The sequence below is a fragment of the Petromyzon marinus genome, unplaced genomic scaffold, assembly GCF_048934315.1.
Source record: "Petromyzon marinus isolate PM22_M1 ecotype Great Lakes invasive population unplaced genomic scaffold, UKy_Petmar_22M1.pri1.0 PM_Scaffold_539, whole genome shotgun sequence".
NCBI classification, from domain to species: domain Eukaryota; kingdom Metazoa; phylum Chordata; class Hyperoartia; order Petromyzontiformes; family Petromyzontidae; genus Petromyzon; species Petromyzon marinus.
In genome coordinates this window covers 1-18,977 of record NW_027423545.1, presented here as the reverse complement: position 1 = coordinate 18,977, position 18,977 = coordinate 1, and the positions used below count along the sequence as shown (strand labels likewise).

At 49.9% G+C, this 18,977-nt stretch overlaps 3 protein-coding genes and 1 non-coding gene across 5 annotated transcripts in view; 1 reads left to right on the top strand and 3 right to left on the bottom strand.

Annotated features, from left to right (window-relative positions):
* LOC142923460 (uncharacterized) overlaps positions 1 to 3,912 on the bottom strand; it is a 31,163-nt gene extending 27,251 nt beyond the window's left edge. The window contains exons 1-2 of one of the 2 annotated variants that reach the window (XM_076064587.1): positions 3,471 to 3,912; positions 1,130 to 1,255 (exon numbers count right to left, since the gene is read on the bottom strand). In XM_076064587.1, the coding sequence (XP_075920702.1) occupies positions 1,130 to 1,144 (15 nt within the window). In that variant the 5' untranslated portion in view covers positions 1,145 to 1,255; positions 3,471 to 3,912. The remainder of the gene's footprint in view (positions 1 to 1,129; positions 1,256 to 3,470) is intronic. The other variant, XM_076064589.1, reaches the window with a different exon arrangement.
* On the bottom strand, positions 1,936 to 2,056 carry LOC142923464 (small nucleolar RNA ACA64). The gene has a single exon (XR_012940775.1). It is a non-coding gene; the product is annotated as a small nucleolar RNA ACA64 (small nucleolar RNA).
* Positions 3,913 to 5,015: 1,103 nt separating the features above from the next.
* LOC142923461 (uncharacterized) lies at positions 5,016 to 17,230 on the bottom strand. Its single transcript, XM_076064590.1, has 3 exons — positions 17,145 to 17,230; positions 8,798 to 9,751; positions 5,016 to 5,146 (listed from the first exon to the last, which is right to left on the bottom strand). Exon 2 carries the CDS (start codon positions 9,602 to 9,604, stop codon positions 8,933 to 8,935), a length of 672 nt encoding a protein of 223 aa, XP_075920705.1. The 5' UTR covers positions 9,605 to 9,751; positions 17,145 to 17,230; the 3' UTR covers positions 5,016 to 5,146; positions 8,798 to 8,932.
* Positions 10,586 to 17,106, top strand: LOC142923463 (uncharacterized; the record flags this gene model as incomplete). The annotated part of the gene is made up of 2 exons (XM_076064591.1): positions 10,586 to 10,863; positions 11,484 to 17,106. A coding segment is annotated over exon 2 (1,183 nt), but the record flags the coding sequence as incomplete, so codon positions are not given.
* Positions 17,231 to 18,977: the final 1,747 nt, after the last annotated feature.

The following is an 18,977-nucleotide window of genomic DNA, read 5'->3' as shown; positions in this document are numbered from 1 at the left end:
ACTACCACAACAAACTACTACAACAACAACAACTATCACTATGACAACAACAACCACAACAACAACCACTACCAGAACAACCCACTACCACAACTACCACGATGACAACAACAACCCACTACCATAACTATCACTATGACAACAACAACTACAACAACAACTACAACAACTACAACCACAACAACCAACTACCACAACTATCACTATGACAACAACAACAACTAGAACCACAACAACAACCCACTACCACAACTATCACTATGACAACAACAATCACAACAACAACCACTACCACAACAACAACCAGAACCACTATCACAGCTACCACTATAACAACCACAACAACTACCACGATCACAACAACAACCCACTACCACAACTATCACTATGACAACAACAACTATCACTATGACAACAACCACAACAACTATCACTATAACAACAACAACTATCACTATGACAACAACAACCACAACAACAACTACCACGATCACAACAACAACCCACTACCACAACTATCACTATGACAACAACAACCACAACAACAACTACCACGATCACAACAACAACAACACCCACTACCACAACTATCACTATGACAACAACAACAACAACAACTATTACGATGACAACAACCACAACTATTACTATGACAACAACAACTATCACTATGACAACAACTACCACGATCACAACAACTACCACAACTATCACTATGACAACAACAACAACAACTATTACGATGACAACAACCACAACTATTACTATGACAACAACAACAACAACAACAACTTTCACTATGACAACAACTACCACGATCACAACAACTACCACAACTATCACTATGACAACAACAACAACTATCACTATGACAACAACTACCACGATCACAACAACAACCACAACTACCACAACTATCACTATGACAACAACTACCACAACTACCACTATGACAACAACAACTACCACAACTATCACTATGACAACAACTACCACAACTATCACTATGACAACAACAACAACTATTACTATGACAACAACAACAACAACTATCACTATGACAACAACAACGATCACAACAACAACAACTATCACTATGACAACAACAACACCCTCTCCCCCAACCCACCTTGGCTCTGTGCATGGTGACGGTGTTGTTGTTGTTGTGGTTGTTGTTGTTGAGTAGCCGTGGAAGTTCGTCGTCTTCGTCATCCACCGAGACGCGGAGAAGGCGCGGAGAACAAACAGCACGGCCCTGGGGTGGGCACCACCACAACAACAACAACAATACAGGTCACACCACAACGGCGTAGGCCCAGGCTCTAGGCCCAGGCTCTAGGCCTAGCCCCAGGCTCTAGGCCCAGGCTCTAGGCCCAGGCTCTAGCCCCAGGCTCTAGGCCCAGGCTCTAGGCCCCAGGCTCTAGGCCCCAGGCTCTAGGCCCCAGGCTCTAGGCCCCAGGCTCTAGGCCCCAGGCTCTAGGCCCCAGGCTCTAGGCCCCAGGCTCTAGGCCTAGCCCCAGGCTCTAGGCCCCAGGCTCTAGGCCCAGGCTCTAGGGCTAGCCCCAGGCTCTAGGCCCAGGCTCTAGGCCTAGCCCCAGGCTCTAGGCCCAGGCTCTAGGCCCAGGCTCTAGGCCCCAGGCTCTAGGCCCAGGCTCTAGGCCTAGCCCCAGGCACTAGGCCCCAGGCTCTAGGCCTCAGGCTCTAGGCCCAGGCTCTAGGCCCAGGCTCTAGGCCCCAGGCTGTAGGCCCAGGCTCTAGCTCCAGGCTCTAGCCCCAGGCTCTAGGCCTAGGCCCAGGCTCTAGGCCCAGGCTCTAGGCCCAGGCTCTAGGCCCCAGGCTCTAGGCCCAGGCTCTAGGCCTAGCCCCAGGCACTAGGCCCCAGGCTCTAGGCCTCAGGCTCTAGGCCCAGGCTCTAGGCCCAGGCTCTAGGCCCCAGGCTGTAGGCCCAGGCTCTAGCTCCAGGCTCTAGCCCCAGGCTCTAGGCCTAGGCCCAGGCTCTAGGCCCAGGCTCTAGGCCCAGGCTCTAGGCCTAGGCCCAGGCCTAGGCCCAGGCACTAGGCCCAGGCTCTAGACCCAGGCTCTAGCCCCAAGCTCTAGGACCAGGCCCAGGCTCTAGACCTAGGCCCAGGCTCTAGGCCCAGGCTGTAGGCCTAGCCCCAGGCTCTAGGCCCTAGGCTCTTGGCCACAGGCTCTAGGTCCCAGGCTCTAGGTCCCAGGCTCTAGGCCCAGGCTCTAGCACCAGGCTCTAGCACCAGGCTCTAGGCCTAGGCCCAGGCTCTAGCCCCAAGCTCTAGGCTCTAGCCCCAGGCTCTAGGCCTAGCCCCCAGGATCTAGGCCCCAGGCTCTAGGCCCCAGGCTCTAGGCCCCAGGCTCTAGGCCTAGGCCCCAGGCTCTAGCCCCAAACTCTAGGCCCAGGCTCAGGCACTAGGCCCCAGGCTTTATGCCCTAGGCTCTAGGCCCCAGGCTCTAGGCCTAGCCCCAGGCACTAGGCCCCAGGCTCTAGGCCCCAGGCTCTAGGCCCAGGCTCTAGGCCCCAGGCTCTAGGCCCCAGGCTCTAGGCCCCAGGCTAATAGGCCTAGGCTCTAGGCCCCAGGCTCTAGACCCCGGCTCTAGCCCCAGGCTCTAGGCCTAGCCCCAGGCTCTAGGCCCCAGGCTCTAGGCCCCAGGCTCTAGGCCCAGGCTCTAGGCCCCAGGCTCTAGGCCCCAGGCTGTAGGCCCAGGCTCTAGCTCCAGGCTCTAGCCCCAGGCTCTAGGCCTAGGCCCAGGCTCTAGGCCCAGGCTCTAGGCCTAGGCCCAGGCTCTAGACCCAGGCTCTATCCCCAAGCTCTAGGACCAGGCCCAGGCTCTAGGCCTAGGCCCAGGCTCTAGGCCCAGGCTCTAGGCCTAGCCCCAGGCTCTAGGCCCTAGGCTCTTGGCCCCAGGCTCTAGGTCCCAGGCTCTAGGTCCCAGGCTCTAGGCCCAGGCTCTAGGCCTAGGCCCAGGCTCTAGCCCCAAGCTCTACGCTCTAGCCCCAGGCTCTAGGCCTAGCCCCAGGCTCTAGGCCCTAGGCTCTTGGCCCCAGGCTCTAGGCCCTAGGCTATAGGCCCAGGCTCTAGGCCCTAAGCTCTAGGCTTAGGCCCAGGCTCTAGGCCCAGGCCCTAGCCCCAGACTCTAGGTCCAAGCTCTAGGCCCAGGCTCTAGGCCCTAGGCTCTAGGCCCAGTCTCTAGGCCTAGGCCCAGGCTCTAGCCGCGGGCTCTAGGCCTAGGTCCAGGCTCTAGGCCCAGCCCCAGGCTCTAGGCCCAGGCTCTAGCCGCAGGCTCTAGGCCCAGGCTCTAGGCCCAGGCTCTAGGCCCAGCCCCAGGCTCTAGGCCTAGGCCCAGGCTCTAGGCCTAGGCCCAGGCTCTAGCCCCAGGCTCTAGGCCTAGGCCCAGGCTCTAGCCCCAAGCTCTACGCCCATGCTCTAGGCATAGGCCCAGGCTCTACGACTCACCCAGAGGTAGCAGCGCAGCGTGAGGCGGTGGCTGTCTCGTCGCTCCTTGTCCAGGCTCTAGGCCTATGCCCAGGCTCTAGACCCAGGCTCTAGCCCCAGGCTCTAGGCCCAGGCTCTAGGCCCAGGCTCTAGGCCCAGGCTCTACGCCCAGGCTCTACGACCCACCCAGAGCCAGCAGCGCAGCGTGAGGCGGTGGCTGTCTCGTCGCTCCTTGTCCAGGCTCTAGGCCTATGCCCAGGCTCTAGCCCCAGGCTCTAGGCCCTGGCTCTAGGCCCAGGCTCTAGGCCCAGGCTCTAGGCCCAGGCTCTAGGCCCAGGCTCTAGGCCTAGGCCCAGGCTCTAGGCCCAGGCTCTAGGCCCCAGGCTCTAGGCCCAGGCTCTAGCCCCAGGCTCTAGCCCCAGGCTCTAGGCCCAGGCTCTAGGCCGAGGCTCTAGGCCCAGGCTCTACGACCCACCCAGAGGTGGCAGCGCAGCGTGTGGCGGTGGCTGTCTCGCCGCTCCCTGTCCAGGCTCTAGGCCTATGCACAGGCTCTAGGCCCCAGGCTCTAGCCCCAGGCTCTAGGCCCAGGCTCTAGCCCCAGGCTCTAGCCCCAGGCTCTAGCCCCAGGCTCTAGGCCCAGGCTCTAGGTCCAGGCTCTAGGCCCCAGGCTCTAGGCCCAGGCCTAGGCCCAGGCTCTAGGCCCAGGTTCTAGGCCCAGGCTCTACGCCCAGGCTTTAGGCCTTGGCCCAGGCTCTAGGCCCAGGCTCTAGGCCCAGGCTCTAGGCCCCAGGCTCTAGGCCCAGGCTCTAGGCCCAGGCTCTATGCCCAGGCTCTAGGCCCAGACTCTACGACCCACCCAGAGGTAGCAGCGCAGCGTGAGGCGGTGGCTGTCTCGCCGCTCCCTGTCCAGGCTCTAGGCCTAGGCCCAGGCTCTAGGCCCAGGCTCTAGGCCCAGGCTTTAGGCCCAGGCTTTAGGCCTAGGCCCAGGCTCTAGGCCCAGGCTCTAGGCCTAGGCCCAGGCTCTAGGCCCAGGCTCTAGGCCCAGGCCCAGGCTCTAGGCCCAGGCTCTAGGCCCCAGGCTCTAGGCCCCAGGCTCTAGGCCCCAGGCTTTAGGCCCCAGGCTCTAGGCCCCAGGCTCTAGCCCCAGGCTCTAAGCCCAGGCTCTACGACCCACCCAGAGGTAGCAGCGCAGCGTGAGGCGGTGGCTGTCTCGCCGCTCCCTGTCCAGGCTCTAGGCCTATGCCCAGGCTCTAGGCCCAGGCTCTAGGCCCAGGCTTTAGGCCTAGGCCCAGGCTCTAGGCCCAGGCTCTAGGCCCAGGCTTTAGGCCTAGGCCCAGGCTCTAGGCCCAGGCTCTAGGTCCAGGCTCTAGGCCCCAGGCTCTAGGCCCAGGCTCTAGGCCCAGGCTTTAGGCCTAGGCCCAGGCTCTAGGCCCAGGCTCTAGGCCTAGGCCCAGGCTCTAGGCCCAGGCTCTAGGCCTAGGCCCAGGCTCTAGGCCCAGGCTCTAGGCCCAGGCTCTAGGCCCAGGCTCTAGGCCTAGGCCCAGGCTCTAGGCTCTAAGCCCAGGCTCTACGACCCACCCAGAGGTAGCAGCGCAGCGTGAGGCGGTGGCTGTCTCGCCGCTCCCTGTCCAGGCCCCTGCGCAGGAAGAGGACCCGGCGGAGAAGGGCGAATGGGGAGCCACCCTCCTCGTCATCACCTACAACAACAACAACATCAACAACAACATCACCTACAACAACATCAACAACAACAACATCAACAACAACAACATCATCAACAACAACATCAACAACAACAACAACATCAACAACATCAACATCAACAACAACACCTACAACATCACCTACAACAACAACAACATCAACAACAACATCACCTACAACAACAACAACAACAACATCACCTACAACAACATCAACAACATCAACAAAAACATCACCCACAACAACATCAACATCAACAACAACATCACCTACAACAACAACAACATCAACAACAACACCTACAACATCACCTACAACAACAACATCAACAACATCACCTACAACATCACCTACAACAACAACATCAACAACATCAACAACATCACCTACAACAACAACAACAACAACATCAACAACATCAACAACATCACCTACAACAACAACAACATCAACAACAACAACAACATCAACAACTACAACAACATCACCTACAACAACAACATCAACAACATCACCTACAGCAACAACAACATCAACAACAACAACAACACCTACAACAACAACATCAACAACAACATCATCACCACCACCACCACCACCAACAACATCACCACCAAAAACAACATCATCACCTACAACAACAACAACATCATCACCTACAACAACAACATCACCACCACCAACAACATCACTAACATCAACAACATCACCACCAACAACAACACCACCACGAACATCAACATCATCACCACCACCACCAACAACATCATAATCACCTACAACATCACCACCACCACCACTAACATCAACAACAACACCACCACCATCAACAACATCACCACCACTAACATCAACAACATCACCACCACCAACAACAACACCACCACCACCAACAACATCACCTACAACAACAACATCACCTACAACAACAACATCAACAACATCACCTACAACATCAACAACTAGTACTACAACAACAACATCAACAACATCACCTACAACAACAACAACATCAACAACATCATCACCTACAACAACAACAACAACAACATCAACAACAACATCACCTACAACAACATCACCACCACCACCACCAACAACAACATCACCACCAAAAACAACATCACCATCAACAACATCATCACCTACAACAACAACACCACCACCACCAACAACATCACCTACAACAACAACATCACCTACAACAACAACAACTAGTACTACAACAACAACAACTAGTACTACAACAACAACATCAACAACATCACCTACAACATCACCTACAACAACAACAACATCAACAACATCATCACCTACAACAACAACATCACCACCAAAAACAACATCACCATCAACAACATCATCACCTACAACAACAACAACATCACCAACAACATCACCTACAACAACAACAACATCAACAACATCATCACCTACAACAACAACATCACCATCAACAACATCACTAACATCAACAACATCACCACCAACAACAACAACACCACCACCAACATCAACATCATCACCACCACCAACATCAACATCATAATCACCTACAACATCACCACCACCACCACTAACATCAACAACAACACCACCACCATCAACAACATCACCACCACCAACAACAACATCACCACCACCAACAACAACAACACCACCACCAACAACAACATCACCAACAACAACAACAACATCACCTACAACAACAACAACATCACCAACAACATCACCTACAACAACAACATCAACAACATCATCACCTACAACAACAACAACATCACCTACAACAACATCACCAACAACAACATCACCAACAACATCACCTACAACAACAACAACATCAACAACATCATCACCTACAACAACAACATCAACAACATCAACAACAACATCACCTACAACAACATCAACAACAACATCACCTACAACAACATCACCAACATCAACTACAACATCACCACCACCACCACCAACAACAACATCACCACCAAAAACAACATCAACAACATCACTAACAACAACATCATCACCACCACCACCAACAACAACATCACCACCAAAAACAACATCACTAACATCAACAACATCACTAACATCAACAACATCACCACCAACAACAACAACACCACCACGAACATCAACATCATCACCACCACCAACATCAACATCATAATCACCTACAACATCACCACCACTAACATCAACAACAACACCACCACCATCAACATCATCACCACCACCACCAACAACATCACTAACAACATCAACATCACCACCACTAACATCAACAACATCACCACCACCACCAACAACATCACCACCACCAACATCAACAACATCCACAACAACATCAACATCACCACCACCAACAACATCAACAACATCACCACCACCAACAACAACATCACCACCACCACCAACAACAACATCACCACCACCACCAACAACAACATCACCTCCACCACCAACAACAACATCAACAACAACATCAACATCACCACCACCAACAACATCAACAACATCACCACCACCAACAACAACATCACCACCACCACCAACAACAACATCAACAACAACAACAACATCACCACCACCAACAACATCAACAACATCACCACCACCAACAACATCACCACCACCAACATCAACATCAACAACATCACCACCCACATCAACATCACCACCACCAACATCAACAACAACATCACCACCACCAACATCAACAACACCATCAACATCAACAACATCTCCTACAACACCAACATCATCACCTACAACACCAACAAACACTTACTAGTGATGATGATACTACTACTTCTGATGATGATGATGATACTACTGAATATGATACTACTACTGATACTGATGATGATGATACTACTGATACTGATGATGATGCTACTACTGATGAGGATGATAATAATCCTACTGATACTGATGATGATGATATTACTACTGATACTGATGATAATACTGATGATGATGCTACTGATGATGATGCTACTACTGATACTGATGATGATGATGCTATTACTGATACTGATGATGATGCTACTACTGATGAGGATGATAATAATCCTACTGATACTGATGATGATGATGTTACTACTGATACTGATGATACTACTGATGATGATGCTACTGATGATGATGATGCTACTACTGATACTGATGATGATGCTATTACTGATACTGATGATGATGATACTACTGATGAGGATGATAATAATCCTACTGATACTGATGATGATATTACTACTGATACTGATGATACTACTGATGATGATGCTACTGATGATGATGATGCTACTACTGATACTGATGATGATGCTATTACTGATACTGATGATGATGATACTACTGATGAGGATGATAATAATTCTACTGATACTGATGATGATGATATTACTACTGATGATGATGATGCTACTGATGATGATGATGATGCTACTGATGATGATGCTACTACTGATACTGATGATGCTACTGATGATGATGATGATGCTACGGATGATGATGATGCTACTACTGATAATGATGCTACTGATGATGATGCTACTACTGATAATGATGCTACTGATGATGATGCTACTACTACTGATGATGATGCTACTGATGATGATGATGTTACGACTACTTACCCACAATCTCAAGTCGTATCCCATCATCACCACCACCACCGTTGTTGTTGTGGTTGTTGTTGTTACCCTCCCACTCCTCCTCGCCAAACTTGAAGATGGGTCTGTGGGTCTCCGTGTTCTCACGGACGCGCAGATTCAGTTCAGTGTCACCCCAGCATCGACTCTCAGCCGCTCCACCACCACCACCACCATCATCATCATCGTCATCATCATCGCCATCACCACAGCCACCATAACCGCCACCATCATCATCATCAGCATCATCATCAGTAGCTCCACCACCACCACCATGTCCATCACCAGTAGCTCCACCACCATCACCAGTAGCTCCACCACCATCACCAGTAGCTCCACCACCATCACCAGTAGCTCCACCACCATCACCAGTAGCTCCACCACCATCACCAGTAGCTCCACCATCATCACCAGTAGCTCCACCATGACCAGTAGCTCCACCACCACCACCAGTAGCTCCACCACCACCACCATGTCCATCACCAGTAGCTCCACCATCATGTCCATCACCAGTAGCTCCACCACCACCAGTAGCTCCACCACCACCAGTAGCTCCACCACCACCACCATGTCCATCACCAGTAGCTCCACCACCACCAGTAGCTCCACCATCATGTCCACCACCAGTAGCTCCACCACCACCAGTAGCTCCACCACCACCAGTAGCTCCACCATCATGTCCATCACCAGTAGCTCCACCACCACCAGTAGCTCCACTACCACCACCATGTCCATCACCAGTAGCTCCACCACCACCATGTCCAGTAGCTCCACCACCATGTCCACCACCATGATCGAGTCGACCCGTGGTGGTGGTGGTGGTGGTTGTTGTTGTTGTTGTTTTGTGGACGTGCAGGATGAGTTTGGCCGTGGCCGAGCGACGAGACGAAGTTGACTCAGACGCAAACAGCGACACGGAGAGAGAGAACGGAGCGGATTCTACAACAACAACAACAATCAACCACAACAATCAACAACAACAATCAACAACAACAACAATCAACAACAACAATCATCAACAACCATCACAAACAGCGACACGGAGCGAGAGAACGGAGCGGATTCTACAACAACAACAATCAACAACAATCATCAACAGCAACAATCATCAACTATCAACAACAATCATTAACAACCATCAACAATAACAACCATCAACAACAATCAACAATCATCAACAACAATCATCACAAACAGCGACACGGAGAGAGAGAACGGAGCGGATTCTACAACAACAACAATCAACAACAATCATCAACAGCAACAATCATCAACTATCAACAACAATCATCAACAACCATCAACAATAACAACCATCAACAACAATCAACAATCATCAACAACAATCATCACAAACAGCGACACGGAGAGAGAGAACGGAGCGGATTCTACAACAACAACAATCAACAACAATCATCAACAACAATCAACAACAAACAACAACAATCAACAACAACAACCAACAACAACAAAAATCATCACAAACAGCGACACGGAGCGAGAGAATGGAGCGGATTCTACAACAACAACAATCATCAACAACAATCAACAACAACCAACAACAACAATCAACAACAATCAACAACCATCAACAACCATCACAAACAGCGACAGAGAGAACGGAGCGGATTCTGCAACAACAACAACAACCAACAACAATCAACAACAACAACCAACAACAACCAACAACCACCATCACCAACAATCATCATGGTAGTTGTAGGGATGATAGTTGTGGTAGTTGTGGTAGTTGTAGGTATGATAGTGGTGATAGTGGTGGTAGTTGTGGTAGTTGTAGGTATGATAGTGGTGGTAGTTGTGATAGCTGTGGTAGTTGTAGTAGCTGTAGGTATGATAGTTGTGGTAGTGGTTGTAGTTGTAGTAGTTGTGTTAGTTGTAGTAGTTGTAGGTAGTTGTAGGTATGATAGTTGTGGTAGTTGTAGGTAGTTGTAGGTATGATAGTTGTGGTAGTTGTAGTAGTTGTGGTAGTTGTAGGTATGATAGTGGTGGTAGTGGTTGTAGTTGTAGGTATGATAGTGGTGGTAGTGGTTGTAGTTGTAGTAGTTGTGTTAGTTGTAGTAGTTGTAGGTAGTTGTAGGTATGATAGTTGTGGTAATTGTAGTAGTTGTAGGTATGATAGTTGTGGTAGTTGTAGGTATGATAGTTGTGGTAGTTGTAGTAGTTGTAGGCATGATAGTTGTGGTAGTTGTAGATAGTTGTGGTAGTTGTAGTAGTTGTAGGTATGACAGTTGTGGTAGTTGTAGTAGTTGTAGGCATGATAGTTGTGGTAGTTGTAGATAGTTGTGGTAGTTGTAGGTATGATAGTGGTGGTAGTTGTAGGTATGGTAGTGGTGATAGTTGTAGGTAGTGGTGGTAGTGGTGGTAGTGTTGGTAGTTGTGGTAGTAGTTGTGGTAGTGGTGGTATTGGTGGTAGTAGTTGTGGTAGTGGTGGTAGTGGTAGTTGTAGGTAGTTGTGGTAGTTGTGGTAGTGGTGGTAGTGGTAGTTGTAGGTAGTTGTAGGTATGTTAGTGGTGATAGTTGTGGTAGTTGTGGTAGTGGTGGTAGTGGTGGTAGTTGTAGGTATGATAGTTGTGGTAGTTGTGGTAGTTGTAGGTATGATAGTTGTGGTAGTTGTAGGTGGTTGTAGGTAGGATAGATGTGGTAGTTGTAGGTAGTTGTAGGTATGATAGTGGTGGTAGTTGTAGTAGTTGTGGTAGTTGTAGGTATGATAGTGGTGGTAGTGGTTGTAGTTGTAGTAGTTGTGTTAGTTGTAGTAGTTGTAGGTAGTTGTAGGTATGATAGTTGTGGTAGTTGTAGGTAGTTGTAGGTATGACAGTTGTGGTAGTTGTAGGTATGATAGTTGTGGTAGTTGTAGATAGTTGTGGTAGTTGTAGGTATGATAGTGGTGGTAGTTGTAGGTATGGTAGTGGTGATAGTTGTAGGTAGTGGTGGTAGTTGTAGGTATGGTAGTGGTGATAGTTGTAGGTAGTGGTGGTAGTGGTGGTAGTGTTGGTAGTTGTGGTAGTAGTTGTGGTAGTGGTGGTAGTAGTTGTGGTAGTGGTGGTAGTGGTTGTGGTAGTTGTAGGTAGTTGTGGTAGTGGTGGTAGTTGTAGGTAGTTGTAGGTATGTTAGTGGTGATAGTTGTGGTAGTTGTGGTAGTGGTGGTAGTGGTGGTAGTTGTAGGTATGATAGTTGTGGTAGTTGTAGGTATGATAGTTGTGGTAGTTGTAGGTGGTTGTAGGTAGGATAGATGTGGTAGTTGTAGGTAGTTGTAGGTATGATAGTGGTGGTAGTTGTAGTAGTTGTGGTAGTTGTAGGTATGATAGTGGTGGTAGTGGTTGTAGTTGTAGGTATGATAGTTGTGGTAGTTGTAGTAGTTGTGGTAGTTGTAGTTATGATAGTTGTGGTAGTTGTAGTAGTTGTGGTAGTTGTGGCAGTGGTTGTGGTAGTTGTGTTTGTAGTGGTGGGAGTTGTGGTAGTGGTGGTAGTTGTAGGTATGATAGTGGTGGTAGTGGTTGTTGTTGTAGGTATGATAGTTGTGGTAGTTGTAGTAGTTGTGGTAGTTGTAGGTATGATAGTGGTGGTAGTTGTAGGTATGGTAGTGGTGATAGTTGTGGTAGTGGTGGTAGTTGTGTTGGTAGTTGTGGCAGTTGTGGTAGTCGTAGGTATGATAGTTGTGGTAGTTGTGGTTAGTGGTGGTAGTTGTAGTAGTGGTGGTAGTTGTAGCAGTGGTAGTAGTGGTGGTAGTAGTGGTGGTAGTAGTGGTGGTAGTGGTGGTAGTGGTTGTGATAGGTGTGGTGGTAGTTGTGGTGGTAGTGGTGGTAGTAGTTGTGGTAGTGGTGGTAGTTGTAGGTATGATAGTGGTGGTAGTGGTTGTTGTTGTAGGTATGATAGTTGTGGTAGTTGTAGTAGTTGTGGTAGTTGTAGGTATGATAGTGGTGGTAGTTGTAGGTATGGTAGTGGTGATAGTTGTGGTAGTGGTGGTAGTTGTGTTGGTAGTTGTGGCAGTTGTGGTAGTCGTAGGTATGATAGTTGTGGTAGTTGTGGTTAGTGGTGGTAGTTGTAGTAGTGGTGGTAGTTGTAGCAGTGGTAGTAGTGGTGGTAGTAGTGGTGGTAGTAGTGGTGGTAGTGGTGGTAGTGGTTGTGATAGGTGTGGTGGTAGTTGTGGTGGTAGTGGTGGTAGTAGTTGTGGTAGTGGTGGTAGTTGTAGGTATGATAGTTGTGGTAGTTGTAGGTATATTTGTTGTAGTTGTAGTAGTTGTGGTAGGTTTAGTAGTTGTAGGTATGATAGATGTGGTAGTTGTGGTAGTTGTAGGTAGTTGTGGTAGCTGTAGGTATGATAGTGGTGGTAGTGGTTGTAGTAGTTGTGGTAGTTGTAGTAGTTGTAAGTATCATAGTTGTGGTAGTTGTAGGTAGTTGTAGGTATGATAGTTGTGGTAGTTGTAGGTACTTGTGGTAGTTGTAGGTATGATAGTGGTGTTAGTTGTAGTATTGTGGTAGTTGTAGGTATGATAGTGGTGGTAGTGTAGATAGTTGTAGGTATGATGGTTGTGGTAGTTGTGGTATTTGTAGGTATAGTGGTGGTAGTTGTATGTATGATAGTTGTGGTAGTTGTAGGTATATTTGTTGTAGTAGTTGTGGTAGGTTTAGTAGTTGTAGGTATGATAGATGTGGTAGTTCTGGTAGTTGTAGGTACTTGTGATAGTTGTGGTAGTTGTAGGTAGTTGTGGTAGCTGTAGTTATGATAGTGGTGGTAGTGGTTGCAGTTGTAGTAGTTGTGGTAGTTGTAGTAGTTGTAGGTATGATAGTTGTGGTAGTTGTAGGTACTTGTGGTAGTTGTAGGTATGATAGTGGTGGTAGTTGTAGGTATGGTAGTGGTGATAGTTGTGGTAGTGGTGGTAGTTGTAGGTTTAGTTGTGGTAGTTGTAGGTATGATAGTTGTGGTAGTTGTAGTAGTTGTGGTAGTTGTAGTAGTTGTAGGTATGATAGTTGTGGTAGTTGTAAGCATGATAGTGGTGGTAGTTGTTGTAAGTTGTAGGTATGTTAGTGGTGATAGTTGGTGTAGTTGTGGTAGTTGTAGGTATGATAGTTGTGGTAGTTGTAGGTATGATAGTTGTGGTAGTTGTAGGTGGTTGTAGGTATGATAGTTGTGGTAGTTGTAGGTGGTTGTAGGTATGATAGATGTGGTACTTGTGGTAGATGTAGGGTGTTGTGGTAGCTGTAGGTATGATAGTGGTGGTAGTTGTAGTAGTTGTAGGCGTTATAGTTGTAGTAGTTGTAGGCATGAGATTGGTGGTAGTTGTGGTAGTTGTAGGTATGATAGTTGTGGTATTTGTAGGTATAGTGGTGGTAATTGTAGGTATGATAGTTGTGGTAGTTGTAGGTATGGTAGTGGTGGTAGTTGTAGGTATGATAGTAGTGGTAGTTGTGGTAGTGGTGGTAGTTGTAGGTATGGTAGTTGTGGTAGTGGTGGTAGTTGTGGTAGTGGTGGTAGTGGTTGTGGTAGATGTGGTGGTAGTTGTGTTGGTAGTTGTGGTAGTTGTATGTATGATAGTTGTGGTAGTTGTAGGTGGTTGTAGGTATGATAGATGTGGTAGTTGTGGTAGTTGTAGGTAGTTGTGGTAGCTGTAGGTATGATAGTGGTGGTAGTTGTAGTAGTTGTGGTAGTTGTAGGTATGATAGTGGTGGTAGTTGTAGGTAGTTGTAGGTATGATAGATATGGTAGTTGTAGATAGTTGTGGTAGTTATAGGTATGATAGTTGTGGTAGTTGTAGTAGTTGTAGGTATGATAGTTGTAGGTAGTTGTGGTAGCTGAAGGTATGATAGTGGTGGTAGTTGTAGTAGTTGTAGGTATGATAGTGGTGGTAGTGGTTGTAGTTGTAGTAGTTGTGGTAGTTGTAGTAATTGTAGAAATGATAGTTGTGGTAGTTGTAGGTAGTTGTAGGTATGATAGATGTGGTAGTTGTAGATAGTTGTGGTAGTTGTAGGTATGATAGTTGTGGAAGTTGTAGGCATGATAGTGGTGGTAGTTGTAGGTATGGTAGTGGTGGTAGTTGTATGTATGATAGTTGTGGTAGTTGTAGGTCGTTGTAGGTATGATAGATATGGTAGTTGTAGATAGTTGTGGTAGTTGTAGGTATGATAGTTGTGGTAGTTGTAGTAGTTGTAGGTATGATAGTTGTAGGTAGTTGTGGTAGCTGAAGGTATGATAGTGGTGGTAGTTGTAGTAGTTGTAGGTATGATAGTGGTGGTAGTGGTTGTAGTTGTAGTAGTTGTGGTAGTTGTAGTAATTGTAGAAATGATAGTTGTGGTAGTTGTAGGTAGTTGTAGGTATGATAGATGTGGTAGTTGTAGATAGTTGTGGTAGTTGTAGGTATGATAGTTGTGGTAGTTGTAGGTATAGTGGTGGTAGTTGTAGGTATTATAGTGGTGGTAGTTGTAGGTATGGTAGTTGTGGTAGTTGTGGTAGTGGTGGTAGTGGTGGTAGTAGTTGTGGTGGTAGTTGTGTTGGTAGTTGTAGGTATGATAGTTGTGAAATTTGTAGGTAGTTGTAGGTATGATTGACGTGGTAGTTGTGGTAGTTGTAGTTAGTTGTGGTAGCTGTAGGTATGATAGTGGTGGTAGTTGTAGTAGTTGTAGGTATGATAGTCTGGTAGTTGTGGTAGTTGTATGTATAGTGGTGGTAGTTGTAGGTATGATATTTGTAGGTATAGTGGTGGTAGTTGTAGGTATGATATTTGTAGGTAGAGTGGTGGTAGTTGTAGGTATGATAGTGGTGGTAGTTGTAGGTATGGTAGTTGTGGTAGTTGTGGCTGTTGTGGTACTGGTGGTAGTGGTGGTATTAGTTGTGGTGGTAGTTTTGTTGGTAGTTGTGATAGTGGTGGTAGTTGTAGGTATGGTAGTGGTGATAGTTTTAGGTAGTGGTGGTAGTGTTGGTAGTTGTGGTAGTAGTTGTGGTAGTGGTGGTAGTGGTTGTGGTATTTGTAGGTAGTTGTGGTAGTTGTAGGTATGGTAGTGGTGGTAGTTGTGGTAGTGGTGGTAGTTGTGGTAGTTGTGGTAGTTGTAGGTATGTTAGTGGTGATAGTTGTAGGTATTTGTGGTAGTTGTAGGTATGGTAGTGGTGGTAGTTGTGGTAGTGGTTGTGGTAGTTGTGGTAGTTGTAGGTATTTTAGTGGCAATAGTTGTAGGTAGTTTTGGTAGTTGTAGGTATGGTAGTGGTGGTAGTGGTTGTGGTAGTTCTGGTAGTTGTAGGTATGGTAGTTGTGGTAGTGGTGATAGTGGTGATAGTTGTGGTGGTTGTGGTAGTGGTTGTGGTAGTGGTTGTGGTGGTAGTTGTGGTAGTGGTGGTAGTTGTTGTAGTGGTTGTGGTAGTGGTGATAGTGGTGGTAGTTGTGGTGGTAGTGGTGGTAGTTGTGGTAGTGGTGGTGGTAGTTGCAGTGGTGGTGGTTGTGGTAGTTGTGGTAGAGATGGTGGTGGTAGTTGTGGTAGTGGTTGTGGTAGTAGTTGTGGTAGTGGTGGTGGTAGTTGTGGTAGTGGTGGTTGTAGTAGGTGTGGTAGTGGTGGTAGTGGTGGTAGTGGTGGTAGTTGTGGTGGTAGTTGTGGTAGTGGTTGTGGTAGTGGTGGTAGTTGTTGTGGTAGTAGTTGTTGTGGTAGTTGTGGTGGTGGTGGTAGTTGTTGTGGTAGTTGTGGTAGTTGTGGTTTTGGTGGTTGTGGTAGTTGTGGTGGTAGTTGTGGTAGTAGTGGTAGTTGTGTTAGTGGTTGTGGTTGTTGTGGTAGTTGTTGTGGTAGTAGTTGTTGTTGTGGTAGTTGTGGTGGTAGTTTTGGTAGTTGTTGTGGTAGTTGTGGTAGTTGTGGTTGTTGTGGTAGTTGTGGTAGTTGTGGTAGTGGTGGTGGTTGTGGTAGTGGTTGTGGTAGTTGTGGTAGTAGTGGTGGTGGTAGTGGTGGTGGTAGTTGTTGTGGTGGTAGTTGTGGTGGTAGTTGTGGTAGTTGTGGTTGTTGTGGTGGTAGTTGTGGTAGTTGTGGTAGTGGTGGTGATAGTTTTGGTAGTCGTTGTGGTAGTGGTTGTGGTAGTTGTGGTAGTAGTTGTAGTAGTTTTGGTAGTGGTGGTGGTAGTGGTGGTAGTAGTGGTGGTAGTGGTGGTAGTTGTGGTAGTGGTGGTTGTTGTGGTAGTTGTTGTGGTAGTTGTTGTGGTAGTTGTAGTTGTGGTAGTTGTGGTAGTAGTGGTAGTTGTGGTAGTAGTTGTGGTGGTAGTAGTTGTGGTAGTTGTTGTGGTAGTGGTAGTGGTGGTAGTTGTGGTAGTGGTGGTTGTTGTGGTAGTTGTTGTGGTAGTCACCTGCACTGAGATTTCCACACACGAAGATTCTCGCTCCTCCACACGCGGCCCATGGCTCCTCCCCCCCTCCTCTTGCCTCCTCCCCCCCTCTAAGCCCCGCCCCCATAAGCCCCTCCCCCTCTCCACGCCCCTCCCCACCGCCACGCCCCTCCCCGTCTCCTCTAAGCCCCTCCCCCTCCCTAAGCCCCACCCCCCCGAGCTCCTCCCGTCTCACCTCCCGCTCCCGTCGCCTATGCCCCGCCCCTCTAAGCCCCTCCCCCACGCCACCTCTCCCAAGCCCCTCCCTCCCGTCTCCCCCAGTGCCCTGAAGCGCTCCCCGAGGCCCCGCCCACGCTCCCCGAGGCCCCGCCCTCCCGTCTCCCCCTGGCCCCTCCCTCCCTTCTCCCCGAGGCCCCTCCCTCCCTTCTCCCCGAGGCCCCGCCCTCCCTTCTCCCCCTGGCCCCGCCCTCCCTTCTCCCCGAGGCCCCTCCCACGCTCCCCGAGGCCCCTCCCTCCCGTCTCCCCCTGGCCCCTCCCTCCCTTCTCCCCGAGGCCCCTCCCTCCCTTCTCCCCGAGGCCCCTCCCTCCCTTCTCCCCCTGGCCCCTCCCTCCCTTCTCCCCCTGGCCCCTCCCACCCTTCTCCCCCTGGCCCCTCCCTCCCTTCTCCCTGAGGCCCCTCCCACCCTTCTCCCCGAGGCCCCGCCCTCCCTTCTCCCCGAGGCCCCTCCCTCCCTTCTCCCCGAGGCCCCTCCCTCCCTTCTCCCCGAGGCCCCTCCCACCCTTCTCCCCGAGGCCCCGCCCTCCCTTCTCCCCGAGGCCCCTCCCCGCGTTGACCCAAGCATATCGGCAGCCACCTCGTGAGCATGGGGGGCTTGCCGGGTCTCATGACCAGGGCGAGGCGGTCCAGCTCGTAGCGTATCCCTCCGCCGTGGTGGCCGCGGGGACTGCCCGCGGAGGACGAGGAGGCGTAGGCCGTGAGGAGGCCGGCTCCGAGGCGGTGGTGGAGGGAGATGCGGGCGGTGTAGGCTCGGGAGGGGAAGTAGGACGGTGCAGACGAGGTGGCTTTGGAGAGAGGGAGACGGAGGGGTTTTTGGGGTTGGTGGGTGGGTGGGTGGGTGGTGGTGGTGGTGGTGGGTGGGTGGTGGGTGGGTGGGTGGGGAGACGGTGGGGGGGGGAGGGGAGGGGGGGGGGCATCATTCAGAGGCCGGGCCGGGCCGGGCGGTCGGTCGCTCACTCACTCACTCACCCACTCACTCACTCACTCACCCACTCACTCACTCACCCACTCACTCACTCACCCACTCACTCACTCACCCACTCACTCACTCACTCACCCACTCACTCACTCACCCACTCACTCACTCACCCACTCACTCACCCACTCACTCACTCACTCACCCACTCACCCACCCACTCACTCACTCACTCACCCACTCACTCACCCACTCACTCACCCACTCACTCGCTCACCCACTCACTCGCTCACCCACTCACTCACTCACTCACCCACTCACTCACTCACTCACCCACTCACTCACTCACCCACTCACTCACTCACCCACTCACTCACTCACCCGCTCGCTCACTCACCCACTCACTCACCCACTCACTCACCCACTCACTCACCCACTCACTCACTCACCCACTCACCCACTCACCCACTCACTCACTCACCCACTCACTCACTCACCCACTCACTCACTCACCCGCTCGCTCACTCACTCACCCGCTCGCTCACTCACTCACCCACTCACTCACCCACTCACTCACTCACCCGCTCGCTCACTCACCCACTCACTCACTCACTCACCCGCTCGCTCACTCACCCGCTCGCTCACCCACCCACTCACTCAC

Coding starts and splice junctions, on each gene's coding strand:
- LOC142923461 (XM_076064590.1), bottom strand. CDS start 9,604: ATGGTGGTGGACATGGTGGTGGAGCTACTGGACATGGTGGTGGTGGAG.